This window comes from Symphalangus syndactylus, chromosome 4, assembly GCF_028878055.3.
Source record: "Symphalangus syndactylus isolate Jambi chromosome 4, NHGRI_mSymSyn1-v2.1_pri, whole genome shotgun sequence".
NCBI classification, from domain to species: domain Eukaryota; kingdom Metazoa; phylum Chordata; class Mammalia; order Primates; family Hylobatidae; genus Symphalangus; species Symphalangus syndactylus.
Window position 1 is genome coordinate 51990706 of NC_072426.2, and position 16101 is coordinate 52006806.

Sequence of the window (16101 nt, forward strand, 5' to 3'; positions counted from 1 at the left end):
AAATTTAGGGCGCTGTTTGACCAGTCGTTTTTTGAGACTGGAGAGATTTATAGCACTCAATTGCTTTGGCAATGAAACAAATAAATGCTGTCTCTTTGGCCTCACCAGCAAAAAGGGGGCTCAACACCTTACTAAGACTCTACCAGTATAGGAGGCAGTACATGATGCCATCACTGGTGGCTCCCAGATGTGAACATGTAGAAACACAGGGACCAGCACAATCTTGTTTAATTCTGACTGAACTTATGCTTCTCTAAATTTGTCAGAGTGGCCTTGGATTATACCACGTACAGCAACTGAGGCTGCAACTACTCAGTGACACTACTTATATGACTGAAATCCATATATGATGATTTAAATCAGATTTGACAATAATTCTGAACTAGAGTAACCTGGACCCTTTGGGGTTATGTACTTGCATGTGGGGAAAATAAGCCATAGAAGGGCTCTCCATAGGGAACAGGGTTTGTTTTTTGGCCCAGCTATTGCACCCATAACTATTGGCAATAACACCACATTATCAGCACGTCAGTCAAAGCTCCCTTTATTGGGTCATAAAGTATAATAAATTGTCCTTCACTACATTCTGGCTGCCTAATAAAAAGACCTATTGGTCCTCCCTTGGAACTTACAGTTGACTGAGTCAAGACCTTGGGGGACAGGACTGAGGTTAATATTGCAGGTTGGCTTCATCCTGCTGCTGTGTCTGATAATAGCCTTCATTAATTGCTATATGAGACCAAATGAACAAATTTGGTACTGATTAAACAACCCGACTGTCAGTTTAATCAGAGTAGCTGATGGAGTGGCATACTCATGTGAAAATTCCAGTTTGGCCAAGAACATGTGGCTGAGGAGCAGACTGTTGGAAGAGACCATCCACTATGGGCTCTGAGTGTCCCTGCATACTTACTGGGTATGACAAGAATGCAAGGACTTTGTCTTTACCTAGTCCATGTCCTAGGCTTGTGTTTACACTAAGCTATCTTGAAGTATGGGGTAATAACTCCCTTTGGACAAAGACCAGGATGTTTTTTGCTTACTATAAAAGCAGTTAATAACCCAAGCTTACAACATAACCCACTATGTGCAGGCTTTCGTCATGGGCCCTTTGTGTTCCTCCTGTGGGAACTAGAAAAATGAGGAACTGAATAAAACCAACATGAAGCTCTGGCTACAGCTTTTGCTGTGAATGATAAAAGTCCTTTGTTTCCGACCCAGGTGTCTTGTGCATTCTGTAGCATCCCACGAAACAGTAACAGGCTAACTTGTTAGCTTATAAGTAGGGTAAAATCTCAGACCATGCACAATTATTGACAGACATCAACTATTTTCTTCTTGGCAATAGCTGGCATTTTAGGCACCATGACTTGACTTATTATTAGCATGACATATTATGAAAAATTATTTTCCAAAGACTTAGCCAGTAACACTACAAAAATAGAAAGCCCGTTAATTCCTGTGAATTTATCTGTGTGTGTCCACGTCCAGTAATTATTTCACTGTCTGTCTGAAGTACTAACAGTACTAAATCCAGTGCTCGGCGCCACGCCTCAATCTTTGGTGTAACAACATCATAAACTCTTGGAATCTGCTCCAGTTTATTTGAAATGTCTGAATTAAAAATTCTACTATTTAGTTTACCATATTCATTTAAGATGTAAGACGAAGGAGAGCCAGAGTCTGTGGCATTTTGCAGATGATGTTGAATGTATGTGCTGGCTTCAAATTCTGATGAGTAATTGGCAGTGTTATATAGGAGAGTTGAAAGGTATTTCTGCCATCCATTTGCCAGGAATTTAAGCACAGTTGGTCTGTATATTGCCAGAGATGAAGCCAGCCAAGAGGAAGTATTATGCAGCCACCCTGAGCAGGCATGGTTTTTTTTCAGAGATTGCTCTGCAAGAATTTGAAGACAGCTAAGACACAAAAATTCAACTGCACCACCTCCAAGGAAGACCTTTTCCTCTTTTAGAGCATAATACAAACGATAGGCACATGTCCAGAACCTATCTTCTTTGGTTTGCATCTGTGCAGTAACCGGGTTAGTGAGCACGGCTGTAACCAAATTAATTCCTTCTGTTTTTAATAAGATTGCGATTCTGTTGTTCCTATCTACAACATCCAAAGGACTGCTTCTCCAGAAGGTCACACAGACCCCATTGCCCACACAATCTTCATTCACTTGTGTAATGTAGGCCACCTGTACTGCTCCTGCAGCCTCTGCAAAAGCCTGCATCACACTGCCATTCACTGAGCCAATTACCAACCGCTTACTGTTTATACATTTTTCAGTTAAGCGTTTGGACACATTTCCTTGTACCAGGACAAGGTTTACCTTGAACTGGATTAATACCTGTAATACGTGATTTGCCCACCGTTCTTCTGAGCTGTCTTCTTGAAGCTCCATGCTATCTAATACTGTTTTAATATTTGCAGACTTATTAAATCCCAGGTGGCGATAATTCTCTGTGAGGTCACCCTCAATGAGAACTATTCGGACAGGCTGATTCTGCAATTCCTTGATCACAGGATTATTAGATACTGACACAACAGTGATATATCCTGGACAAACACAAGAAGAAGTTTCAGGTAAGCCTGGTAGACAGCAAGTGAAAATTCTTGAAATGTCAAATATAAATGGTTTTGTACAGTTGCCTTGTTGCACACAAGCATTCTGATATTGCAGCTGTACTGCTTCTTCTACTAACTTCATGCTGCTGTGATCTCCATGACTCAAGCCTACTGCCAACTCTACCAAATCATTACATCTATAAGTTTTGAGAGTAGCTGTAACATGTTCTTGAAATCCATCTGGTTTGCTTACCCCTTCAGTATTATCTGTCTTATTAAAATGCCTACTGTGGATTAGTATTGACTGTCTGCAGCAGGTATCTGCAAGCAGGCTGTTTTTCAGAGTTCGTGATGTGTTCTTATCTGCTTCAACCTTAGTCTGAGGTTTAAATAATTCAGATGATTTAAGAGGTCTCCCAGAAAGATTGGAAATGGTCAGTGTTTGAGAGGCAAGATCTTTGAGACCATGCTCTTCCTCTATCAAATCACTATCTGAAGGGACCTGTAGAAAAGGACACAAACTTACACTAAATGTTTCAAGTTGAGAAAATGTTTTTGTGCTGTCCATACAGTCAAATATATCGTGAACAGGTACTTGAAGAGAAACTACCTCTTTACTACAAAAGTTTAAGCCTTCTGACATTACTGACACTATTATGGAAATGGGGACACCAAGATGAAGACATTCTTGAACTGCACTGCTCCAAGCACCAACAAGAAATAAAAGAGTACTGGTTCCAGTTCTATATGTGTTATTTTGTGCTTGAACTGCTTCATTGAGAAGTTGTCCCACTGCACTGGTTAAATCCAAACTTTCAAGAAGCCTTACTGTTGAACTGATTAATACACTTTCATGACATTCTTCATCTATAATAAATTTGGATGATTTTAGCGGGCCTAGGAAAGTTCTTCCTGTTTCCGCGAATGATGAAAGTTGTTGAAGTCCCATGTGTCTTCTTTTGTTTACAACTCTGCAAGCCATCACCATGTATCATGATCTGCAAACAAAATAAAAACTTGGAACTTTATTCAGTATAATTCAGTTATAATTTCTATATAGAAATAAAAACAAGATATGCTCCCTGCTTTTGAGGTACATATAATTTCCATTAAAAGTGGTCAGTGCAATGATACAGTATTATTATTCTATTAATGATAAAGGTATGGGGGAATGGAAGAGAAGCACTCCATCCAACAGAGGAAATGAAGCATGAGGGCCATAGGCAATGTTTCCAGAAGAAAGCAATTCTTGGAATGAGTCTTGAAAAATAACTGGAAAGAGTTACAAATTGAAGGAGGTAGTAGTAAATGTACACATATGTGAAAAAAACAGTGTATTAAGGGAAATAGAAGTAGCCTGGTTTTATGAGAATATAAAAAATATAGTGGAGCGGCTGGGCACAGTGGCTCATGCCTACAATCCCAGCACTTTGGAAGGCCGAGGCGGGTGGATCACGAGGTCAGGGGTTTGAGACCAGCCTGGCCAATATGGCGAAACCTCGTCTCTACTAAAAATACAAAAATTGGCCGGGTGTGGTGGCATGCACCTGTAGTCCCAGCAACTTTGGGGGCTGAGGCAGAAGAATCACTTGAACCCAGGAGGCGGAGGTTGCAGTGAGCCAAGATGGTGCCACTGCACTCCAGCCTGGGCAACAGAGCAAGACTCAGTCTCAGAAAAAAAAAAACAAAAAACAAAACAAAACAAAAAAAACCATGTAGTGGAGAACAGTAGCAGATGAAGCTCTAGAAGAGGAAACGAGCTGGTTTACGAAGGGCATTATGTACCGTAGCAAGTAACTTAAACTTGATCCTGTAATGGGAACCATTAAAATGTTTTTAATAAAAAAGATCAAGAAACAACTTGATGTAGTGTTTGAAAACATGTACTCTAAACCTAGAAGTCTGGGTGTGAACTTAATCCTACTGCTTCACTAGCTATATAGCCTTCGGCAAGTTATGTACTTTATCCCTTAATTTCCACATCTAAAAAACAGGGATAATAATAGAAGCTATTTCACAGAGTCATTATAAGGAGTGAATATAGTACTTAGAACAATGTCTGTCACCATGTTTTATGAGTTCTTATTTTAATAACAATAATAATTGTAATGTTTTGGATATGTTACCACTCTGATAACACTGTAGAGGACTGACTAGACAAGTACTAGACTGGAGGTAGAGAGGCCAATTAAGAATCTTCCGTAGTTATCTAGGTGAGAAATGTGGAAGAGGGCTGGAGGGAAGGGGATGGATTTGGTTACTGAACAGATTATAAAGAAAAAAAATGCTATTTAAAGGGAGGTTCAAGAGCAATTGCACTTCGTCTGCATATTTCAGAATTCACATACAAAGTGAACAGAAAGTTACAAGAAAGACTTTAGCCCAATAAAAAGAACTCTCAACAAGGTACTCCTTAATTGAAAAGCTGCCTATTAATAAAATTACTTGCCTTGTGAGGTGTGAGCTCCCTGTTACTTAAAAGTGCCGGAGCTAAGGAGCTAAGATTATAGATGATAATCTATAGTAAAATTTTCTTTTCTAACTCTAAAACTTGATGATTCTTGGGGTAATATATTTCTTTTAAATGTCAAATATTAAAGAGCAAACAACTCTTAGATTTTTGCTTTTCCTCTAGTACTGGCCACATCACTGGTAATTTTGTTTCTGTAATACCTAAATTCATCCTTGAAGCTGAAGAGTAGCATAGTTCAAGATCTATCTTAACAGCAGGCCATAGCACGATACAGGTTGAGCAACACAAATCTGAAAATCCCAAATCCAAAATGCTCCAAAATCTGAAACTTTTTGAGCACTGACATGACACTCAAAGGAAATGTTCACTGGGGCATTTCAGATTTCAGATTTTTGGATTTGGAATACTCAACTGGTGTGATGGTTAATATTGTCAACTTGATTGGACTGAAGGATGCAAAGTATTGTTTCTGGGTGTGTCTGTGAGGGTGTTGCCAGAGGAGATTAACATTGAGTCAGTGGACTGGGAGAGGAAGACCCACCCTCAATATGGGTGGGCACCATTCAATCTGCTGCCAGCGTGGCTAGAAAATGTGGGTGGAAAAAGATGGAATACGCTGGCTTGCTGAGTCTTCCAGTCTTCATCTTTCTCCCGTGCTAGATGCTTCCTGCCTTTGAACATCAGACTCCAGGCTACACCAGGTTACTCCTGGACTTACACCAGTGGTTTGCCAGAAGGCCTTTGGCCACATATTGAAGGCTGCACTGTCAGCTTCCCTACTTTTGAGGCTTTGGGACTCAGATTGAGCCACTACTGGCTTTCTTGCTCCTCAGGTTGCAGACAGCCTATCATGGGACTTCATGCTGTAATTATGTGAGTTAATTATCCTTAATAAACTCCCTTTAATATACACATATATCCTGTTAGTTCTGTCCCTCTGGAGAACCCTGACTAATATAACTGGTAAATAAATAATGCAAATATTCCAAAATCCGAAAAAATTAAAAATCTGAAACACTTCTGGTCCCACTCATTTCAGATAAGGGATATTCAACCTGTATTCCTCAAGAGTAGCTTCCAACAGGCTTTTAAGGACTAAGGAAGAAAACTAGTACTGCCTAGGACAACGAATAACGAATTGTGTGAACTAAGTTTCAAATCCTCTTTTGTGAAATTTTCAATTCTGTAGAATAAAAATTCATAATATACTCAGGCATATCCCTACACAGCATCAAAATGGAGCATCAGGCCAGGCACAGTGGCTCACACCTGTAATCCCAGCACATTGGGAGGCCAAGGCAGGCAGATCACTTGAGGACCAGCCTGGCCAACATGGCGAAACCCCATCTCTACTAAAAATACAAAAATTAGCTGGGTGTGGTGGTGCATGCCTGTAATCCCAGCTACTCAGGAGGCTGAGACATGAGAATCGCTTGAACCTGGGAGGCAGAGGTTGCAGTGAGCTGAGTGAGGTTGCCCACTGCACTCCAGTCTAGGAGACAGAGCAAGACTCCATCTCCAAAACAAAACAAAAAACAAAATGCAGCATCAAAATATACTTTAGGACTCTAACTTCAACAATCCTGAGACCCATTATGTCTTCCAGCTAACTGATCTTATCATGTTTGGTTGCCCTTCCTTCACCTCCAACCCTCATATTATCAATTCCCTATTTACCTGGTTTAAATTCCATTTGTTAATTATTACAATCACTCCATTGCACATATAACAAGCCCTCAAATTCCTTGCCCCTCTTTCTTTTCATCTTACTCACCTTGCAAAGCTACTAATCTTGATGAAATTCAACCTTGTCTACTCCATGCTTGCCCTGGTGCAGGTGAAAATAAACAGAAAAACACAACCATGCTCATTAGCAGCATTTTAAGTTCATGGACCTCAAATCTCAAGTGTCCCTTAATAGTGCCTAGCAACCTATTTCCCTAGTCCATGTATCTTAAAAATTTTTTTATAAGGTTGCTTTCTGTGTTCTATTTAAGTAAGTTTTACCTACTCCTAAGCAGAACATTTATTCTTCTATATTTCTTCTAAAAGCTTTATGGTTGTAGTCTTTAACTGAAAGGTAACCATTTTAAACTGTACAATTCAGTGGCATCTAGTACACTCACAATGTTATACAACTACTACCTCTATTTAGCTCCAAAACATTTTGATCTCCTTTCTGTCTCTATGGATTTACCTGTCCTGGATATTTATAGAAATGGAATCATATAATATGTGACATTTGTGTCTTTCATTCAGCATGTTTTTGAGGTTCATCCACATTGTATTAGTACTTCCTTCATTTTTATGGCTGTATTTATGTATCACATTTTGCTTATCTGTTCACCCACTGATGGACATTTGAATTGTTTCCACTTTTCAGCTATTGTGAAGAGTGCTTCTATGAACATCTGTATATAAATATGTGCTTGAGTGCCCGTTTCCAATTCTTTTGGTTATATACCTAGGAGTGGAATTGCTGGGTCATGTGGTAATTCTTTAACTTTTTTTTTTTAAGAAATATTTCATTATATTTTACTCTTTCAGCCATGAGTATTCCAAGGAAATGCAAGCTCGTGAAAATTAGAAATAATACCAAATGTGGATAAGACCAGCTTTAGAGGTTGCATGGAATCAGCTGAACATGATTGTCTGGAGTCATTTTTGGCTTTCTCAGTTTGCCAAGACAGATGTACCATTTGGTCATGTAACAATTTCTGTGGTAACTTTCCAGGCTGAAGACAGTTGTCATAGAACGGTGATGCCCAAACAACTGAAATGTTTATAGTACGCAAAGCAAAACACTCAACATTACTGGATGATACAGACTATTTATTATGAAACTAATTAGTAAACCAGAGTATATCCCATTATATATTATAGCACTACAAACATTCCTAGTCATTCCTTCATTTCATTCATTCATTCATTCATGCATTCAATGAGTATTTCTCAAGCACCTACAGTGTACCAGGAGGCACTGTGTTAATTGCCGGGATTACAAAGACAAAGATTATACATACTGGGCCCTCAAGGAACTCCCAATCTAATTGTGCAGAGAGATATGAAATTGAAGCATAAAAATCCATCGTGAAGAGTGCTGGGAACAAAAGTCTGTTCAAAGCAAGACACAACCATGGATTTATTCCACCACAGGTTCAATGGGAAAGGTATGTGGCATTTCTCCTCCTCTTCAAATAATGAATGCTTGACATAGCTTTCGTCACTGTCTTTCAGTTCCAGTGTTACAAGGGAGATCCCCAGTATTAAAAGTCACAGCGAACTCAGAAATGATTAGCATTCTTTTTATTTTTATTTTTTAGACAGGGTCTCGCTCTGTCACCTAGACTGGAGTGCAGTGGCATGGCTCACTGCAGCCTCGACCTCCTGGGCTTAGGTGATTCTCCCACCTCAGCCTCCCAAGTAACTGGGACTACAAGCACATGCCACCGCACCCGGCTAATTTTTGTATTTTTTTTTTTGTAGAGATGGGATTTCGCCATGCTGCCCAGTCTGGTCTTGAAGTCCCAGGCTCAAGCGATCCTCCTGCCTAGGCCTCCCAAAGTGCTGGGATTACAGGTATGAGCCACCACACCCAGCCAGCATTCTTAATGTCTGCTTACAAAGATATTTCTCTGTCAAAGTCTTCATTCACTTAAAGAAAACCATTTATGATGCATCTTAAAGAAAGCATGCTCACATTTGCCTTTTATTGCCAGATTTCTCTACTTGGCCTTAAAGGGAGCAGGGGCATGGGACGTGTTCTAATAATATATGCTAAACACGTAGGGGAGAGACAGCTTGTCATTGCAGAGGTGCCTGACTGCCACTGAGCTTCGCCCTTATACTCACCCAACAAATAGTTAATGAGGAGCTACCCCTAACTCCCCACATCCCCATGCCCTCTGAAACTGTCTACATGGGCTGCTCTGTCCTTGGCATGTGCCCTTGAGGGCTGATCCCACTTGGCCACACAAAGGTTTATGCTCTAGGGTCTTTGAAAGAAAGAATTCCTGCTCTTCAACTTTCAAGCCCAAGCCTTAACATTTCAAGGGCTGCTTCTTCCTCTGAAATAAGTTGCTTTTCACTGGTCATTCAAGATTTGGGTGAAAAGGTGGAGTCTATAGTTCTTGGTTGCTTAATGCAAAAGGCCTGACTCACATTTCCTATAGTGTTGTGGGACATCCAGCCACAGGCATGAAAAGGAGGAGCAAATATCTTTAACTTTTGAATGAACTGTCTGTTTTCCATAACAGCTGAACATTCCCACCAACAATGTATGAGGGTTTTGATTTCTCCACATCCTCACTGCATCAGCTTCCTAGGGCTGCCATACCAAATTACCACAAACAACTGGGTAGCTTAAAACAATACTTATTTATTCTTTCACAGTTCTGGAGTCTAGAAGCCCAAAATCAAAATGCTAGCAGGGCCATGCTCCTTCTGAAGGTCAAGGGAAGAATCCTTCCTTGCTTCCTCCAGCTTCTAGTTGCTCCTGGTGGTCCTTGGCTTCTAACTGCATAACTCTAACCTCTGCCTCTGTTTCATATGGCCTTCTTATAACCCAGTGATACCAGTCACTGGATTTAGGGCCCACCTTAATCCAGTATGACCTCACTTTAGCTAATTACATCTACAAAGAACCTATTTTCAAATAAGATCACATTTTGAGATGCTAGAAGGACATGAATTGGGGGCAATATTCAGTCCAGTATACTCAACAATACTTTCCATTTTTGCTTTTGTAATATTTTGTAATATTATCGATATCCTAGTGAATGTGAAGTGGTATTTCATTGTTTTTGACTTGTATTTTCTTCATATTGAGCATGTTTTCATGTGCATTGGCCATTTGTGTATCTTTTTTGGAGAAATGTCTATTCAAGTCTTTTGACCATTTAAAAATAGAGCACTTAGTCTTTTTTTGGTAAGCTGTAAGAGTTACTTATACATTCTGGACACTAGATCCTTATCAAACTATGAAAACTATGATTTGCAAACATTTTCTCTCATTCTGTAAGTTAGTTTCCACTTTTTGGATTATGTATTTTGATGACCAAATGTTTTTTGGTTAGAAATTAGAAATCTAGGCCAGGCGCAGTGGCTCACGCCTGTAATCCCAGCACTTTGGGAGGCCGAGACGGACAGATCATGAGGTCAGGAGATCGAGACCATTCCTGGCTAACATGGTGAGACCCCGTCTCTGCTAAAAATACAAAAAAATTAGCCAGGCATGGTGACAGGCACCTGTAGTCCCAGCTACTCAGGAGGCCGAGGCAGGAGAATGGCGTGAACCCGGGAGGTGGAGCTTGCAGTGAGCCGAGATCGCGCACTCCAGCCTGGGCGACAGAGCGAGACTGTCTCAAAAAAAAAAAAAAAGAAAAAGAAAAAGAAATTAGAAATCTAATTTACCTATTTTTTTGTTGTTGTTTGATGAAATCTAATTTACCTATTTTTTTGTTTGCTCATATTCTTTGTGTCATATCTAAAAATCCATTGCTAAATCCAAGGTTATGAAGATTTATCCCAATGTTTTATTCAAAGAGTTTTATAATTTCATCTCTTATATTTAGTTTGTTGACCCATTTTGAGTTAGTTTACATATAAAGTGTAAGGTAGGAGTCCAATTTTATTCTTTTGCATGTGGATATCCAATTGCTCCAGTACCATTTGCTGAAGAGACAATTCTTTTCCCCATGGAGTGGCCTTAGCATCTTTGTGAAAAATCAATTAGCCGTAGATGTCTATGGATTTCTGGACTCTCAATTCAATTCCACTGATCTATACATTCATCCTTATGCCAGTACCACAAGTTTTAAGTACTATAGCTTTGTAGTAAGTTTTGAAATCAGGAAGTATGAGATGCTAAATTTGTTCTTCCCTTTGTTTTAGCTTTTATATTTATGTTCATAAGTCATCTGAAACTAACTTTTGTAAATGGTGTGAGGTAGGGGTTCTTCTTTCCTCATGGATATCCAGTTGCTCCAGAATAATTTGTTGAAAGGACAAGCTTGAAAAGATTGACTTTTGGGTTTTGTTTTTCATTTCAAACATGTTATGAAAGCTTACTAAGTATGAGGCATTTTACAAGTATTATGTAATGCAGTATTCACAACAACATGAGGGAGGTACTATAATCTATTTTAGTGATGTGGAAAATGAAGCAGAATAGTTACATAACATATACAAAATTTCACAGCTAATTTGTAAAAGGCTATGGACTAAAGCCCAGGTTTGTCTAATGTCAAAGCCTATCCTATTAACTACTATATAATTCTGCCTTTTAGGTGCCCCTTTCCCAGCATGATAGTAATTCACCCTCTCTTCTTTAGAATCTTTTACTGCGTTTCCCTCTTCTAAACCTTTCTGCCTTCTTCCAAACCTTATTCATACTCTTAACTTGTACATGTATCAGAGTCTCTGCTTATGATCTCCTTTCCATACTATGCTTAAATCACAAGATATTACTACGAGTAGAAAAGTCAGAGAGAACTTAGAGCAAATGGAAACAGTCATGGGCTATTTCAAATTTAATCTGTATTTAATTTATGTGAAAAAGTTTCCTAGATACAAAAGACATGAAATTATTTAAACAAAACTAATGTATAAGCAAGTCACATGAAACTGATATCAAAATCAATATTCAAGATAAATCTGCTTTGGCATTTGATAAAGCTATTCCAAGTTTTAGTAATTTTTAAAAAAAGTCTTAGCATTCCCAACTCTAGAAGAGCTTCTAAATTATTATTTTGAACAGGTTACAGTTGGCTATAATTAACATAAAATAAAAACTCAAAACAAAAATGCCCTACCCTCTAAGAGATTGGGTATAAAAAGGCAAAACAGCAAAGGGGATAACAAAGTGGATAATTTCAAAGATGATAAGTACTTCTGGCAACTCTTCTTGGCATTACACAGACACAATCTGATTCTTGTCCTGCTATGCATGTCCTGTTATGCACCAATGTTTTCCACAAACAGTTCTCTGTTTTCACTACTTGCCAGCTTAATGTTTCTTTCACTTTCTAAGTGTGTAATGGAAGAGGAGAGTCAGACAACTTAACTGGAATTTTGACATCAGAAGTTTTTTTTTCCAAAGATTATATCCAGTTTTGTCTAAGGTACTCAGTTTAGAGTAATAAGACATGCAATGCTTTCAGGAGCTGCATTTTGAAAAATAACAATATTTTCTTGATGGGCATGATTAGCCTTTCATCATCTAAATCAACTGTTTGCTCATCTCCAGTCTATTCCCAATACAGAAGTCTAATCATGTCACTCTACTGTTTAAAAACCTCTAACTCAGAAAATAAAGCTTTATGCCTTTGACACAGGAGTCCCTTTTAAAAATGAACTCATATCCTTTCACTCCTAGGCTCAAAATCTTGCAAGGCCTACCCATTTCACTTGGAGTCAAGGTCAAAGTCCTTACAATGCCCTATCTGCAGTCCTTTCTTTACCCTTCTGACTTTATCACTTACTATTTTATCCCTTGGCCACTTTGTTCTGGCCTCCTTTTTGTAATGCTTTGCATGTTCCCTATCTTAATGTTTCTGTTCTAGTTGTTCCCTCTTTCTGGAATGCTCTCCCCTACGAAATCTATTGCTGAATCACCTTCAAATATTTTCTCAAATTTTCTGCTTTTTCATGAGGCCTACCCTGAGCACTCTATAGAATACCACAAATCCTCTTTTCCCTCTGTACTCTGGATTTCTTCCATCTGTTATACTTTCTTTTTTCCATAACACTTATTCCCTTATAAAATAGGATATAGTTTATTTATTTTTTATAGACTATATCTCTCTCTTAGAATGTAATTTCCAGGAAGGCAATTTTAGTCAATGAGGTATATATCCCAAGTACCTACAATATTGCCTGACACACAGCAAGTACTCTATAAATATTTGGTAAGTGAATTTTTTTCACCATATTTTTTCCCCAAATTTAAGTACAAAACTGAAGCAAGAGAAAACAGATGGCACTTCTAGTATTTCTCCAACATGAATACAAGTTTTAACCATCCTTGGAGTTGACTTGATTCCTATTTGGCACCGTCTTAGTTGAGGCCCTTTAATTGCTTCTAATGAGAGTTCCTCCTTCATATGGTGGTCAGAATTAGCACTGAAAAAGCACAAACCTAAACAGATTACTCCACTGCCAAAAAACATCTATTTATCTTAAAAAAGAAAGTCTTTACTCCTTGGCTTGATATATGTGCCTTATAATCTAACCTCAACCTAATTTATGGCTCTTGTCCCACCTTTCCTTATAAACCTCATGATCTTGTCACGCTAGAACATATCATTTATTTTCACTAAGCTATACTGATTTGAATAGTCTATATTTTCTTCATCTCCATGGATGCTATAGATCTTTCATGACCCAACGCAAATGGCTCATTTCCTATCAGGCCTTCTCTAATGCCCTGGGGTAGAGTTGTCCCTCCTTTCTGTGCTCCCAAGGCACTTTCTATACCCCTGTACCAAAGCAGATTAAAAATACCCTGTATTAAAACATTGTATTATGTTTGTGTCTCACTTCCCCACTAATCTGTAGATTCCTTAGTTATTCATCTTTTATAATCTACTTTTATTTCTTTCGAACGCACCCAGTAGTTGGCATGTGCATGACATATAGAAAACATTAAATACACTTGGGAGATTTAAGATTGCCTATGTGTTTAATGTTTTCCTGGATAATGATGATGATTAATGTTCTAAAGTGCAGTTAGATTCGTTAATACCTAGTTTTCAAAACTAATTACATCCTATTCAAGATCTGGGAATTGGAATCCGAGCCTACAGTTAAAAAAACATTTTAACTAGCAGTAAATATTCCAAATATAAAAGCCTAAATCATAGGGATATAAAAATAGGTTAATACACTACTCAGCCATTTAATTGTTATTAGATCAAACATGATCCAAGAGATCCTCGAAATTAGGATTGGGTTGAGTATATACTTGGTCACTACTCATTTCTGGGTCTAAGAAATCCCTTTAATATTAGTATTAAAAATGAAGTATATGGCCAGGCGCAGTGGCTCACGCCTGTAATCCCAGCACTTTGAGAGGCTGAGGCGAGCGGATCATGGGGTCAGGAGATGGAGACCATCCTGGCTAATACGGTGAAACTCCGTCTCTACTAAAAACACAAAAAAATTAGCCGGGCGCGGTGGCGGGCGCCTGTAGTCCCAGCTATTCGGGAGGCTGAGGCCGGAGAATGGCGAGAACCCGGGAGGTGGAGCTTGCAGTGAACCGGAATCGCGCCACGCACTCCAGCCTGGGCGACAGAGCGGGACTCCGTCTCAAAAAAAAAAAAAAAGTATGTGACCTTGAAACTGATCAAGAGCAACTTTCCAAGTGAGATAAATGACATGAAAAATCATATAGTAAAGTGATAACATTTTACTTAACTCAAAAATTATCTTGAATTTGTGCCATTTTAATTTTCACTGGGTAACTTTACATGGAAAAATCACCTGCAATATTGAGGATAAACTTACCTATTTTCCAGAAACCTAATGAGATTTTTATCAATGATTACAATACTTGCGTGTCTGTCTGGGATATAATATGAAAAAGACAGGCTGATGGTTTTGGAAAATGTGCCATGTTTCTACTTAACAAAGCATGAAAAGTGATTTGACAGAGTGCTTCAAGAATGCACTTTGCACTTGTTTTCCTCTCCTGCCTTCAGGAAGATAAGTGAGACAAAAAAAAAAAAAAAAAAGACTAAAGTTAGTATTCTTCCTGAATCCATTTTTGAAGAATCCAGTATAATTTTTAGAAAATATTTCCTCTAGAGAAGACATTGTAGGAGGCATAAAAGGGGTCCGCATGTGTGAGCAATTAAAGGTTAGAAGTTTTAAGATTCTCTCATTTCTTCATTCCTACCAGGAAGTCAGTGGTCCACCCTACCTCAGTCTTTCTCCCCTGTTCTTTAAGCTGATTCCTGGTCAAATTCAGAACGGGCAGAAGCAGTAAATCTGGCCCTCTGGACAAGAGATTGAGTTGGTTTACAAAAGTTTCACGAGTATCTAAGTCTAGGCCGTCACTGAATCAACTGGATAATCAGACTACCTGTGTCTGACTCTGAAGTGCAGATCCAGTTGATATCGTTGACAATTGGCCAAATCTTAGGAGTGGGCCAAGGAAATGGCTGTGTGTGTGTGTCTGTGTGTGTGTGTGTGTGTGTGTGTGTGTGTATGTGTGTTGGGGTTGGGGGGCGGGGTCCGATAGTAATTATGGGTGGGGCCAAAGTCCTACCTCGTAAACAAATGCTACACGAAACATATGTAAAAACGTTTATCTATGTATGCAGTGAAGCTTTAAATACATCCCAAGACCCATGCTTATCCCCATACCCACGTCCCTCCAACGATACTGTTGCCCCATGCCACTGCTATACAGAATTCTGGTGTCTACCATGCCAGCATTCCTGCCTAAAACAGGAGGAGGTAAATGGCTGAAGGCCCAGCTGCAGGCACTGTAGAAAATGAGGAAAGTCTAGCGGCAAAAAGAAAGGGCAGTCCCCTCTTCCTCTAGTACTCCTAGCCACATGCTGGACCAATTCACCCCAGGCCCTCCAGGCCCTAGATTCTCATTCTTTCCCTGGCCCGAAGAGGACAGAAAAATCAAACATACGGGCTCCCACGTCTTCAGGAAAGACTTAGCTTAGCAGTCAGCGGAAGCACCTCACTACTAACCTCGCTCCTTTCTCCTCTCCTACGGGAGGCTGGAGTTCCCGGCTTCCCACTGGCCAGACGCGATTCTGGCTGGGACAGCAACACCAAAAACGCCAGGGATAGGGCGCCCGATTCCCCGTCCGCAGTTTGCGCATGTGCGAAGAGGGGCTTCTGGAGTAGCCGGGGGCTTAGTTGCTAAGAAACACAGCTGGGGAGACAGAAGTTCCGCTTAACGCCCGGCTGCGAAAGGCGGGGACGTCACGCTATTGGTAGAGAGTAGAGAGAAAGGGCTGGTTTAAAGGCCTTTTTTTCTGTCCATTGGATGAACTGGATGTCAATCATTCAGGCTGGGTGGGCGGGGCTGACAG

General features: G+C 39.5%; 1 protein-coding gene across 2 annotated transcripts; it reads right to left on the reverse strand.

Moving 5' to 3' along the window:
* Window positions 1–528: 528 nt before the first annotated feature.
* Window positions 529–15982, reverse strand: BBS12 (Bardet-Biedl syndrome 12). Of its 2 annotated transcripts, XM_055274658.2 has the most exons (3): window positions 15755–15982; window positions 6822–6875; window positions 529–3572 (listed from the first exon to the last, which is right to left on the reverse strand). In XM_055274658.2, exon 3 carries the CDS (start codon window positions 3560–3562, stop codon window positions 1433–1435), a length of 2130 nt encoding a protein of 709 aa, XP_055130633.1. In that variant the 5' UTR covers window positions 3563–3572; window positions 6822–6875; window positions 15755–15982; the 3' UTR covers window positions 529–1432. The 2 variants fall into 2 exon arrangements, with proteins under 2 accessions (XP_055130633.1, XP_055130634.1); XM_055274659.2 differs by lacking the exon at window positions 6822–6875.
* Window positions 15983–16101: the final 119 nt, after the last annotated feature.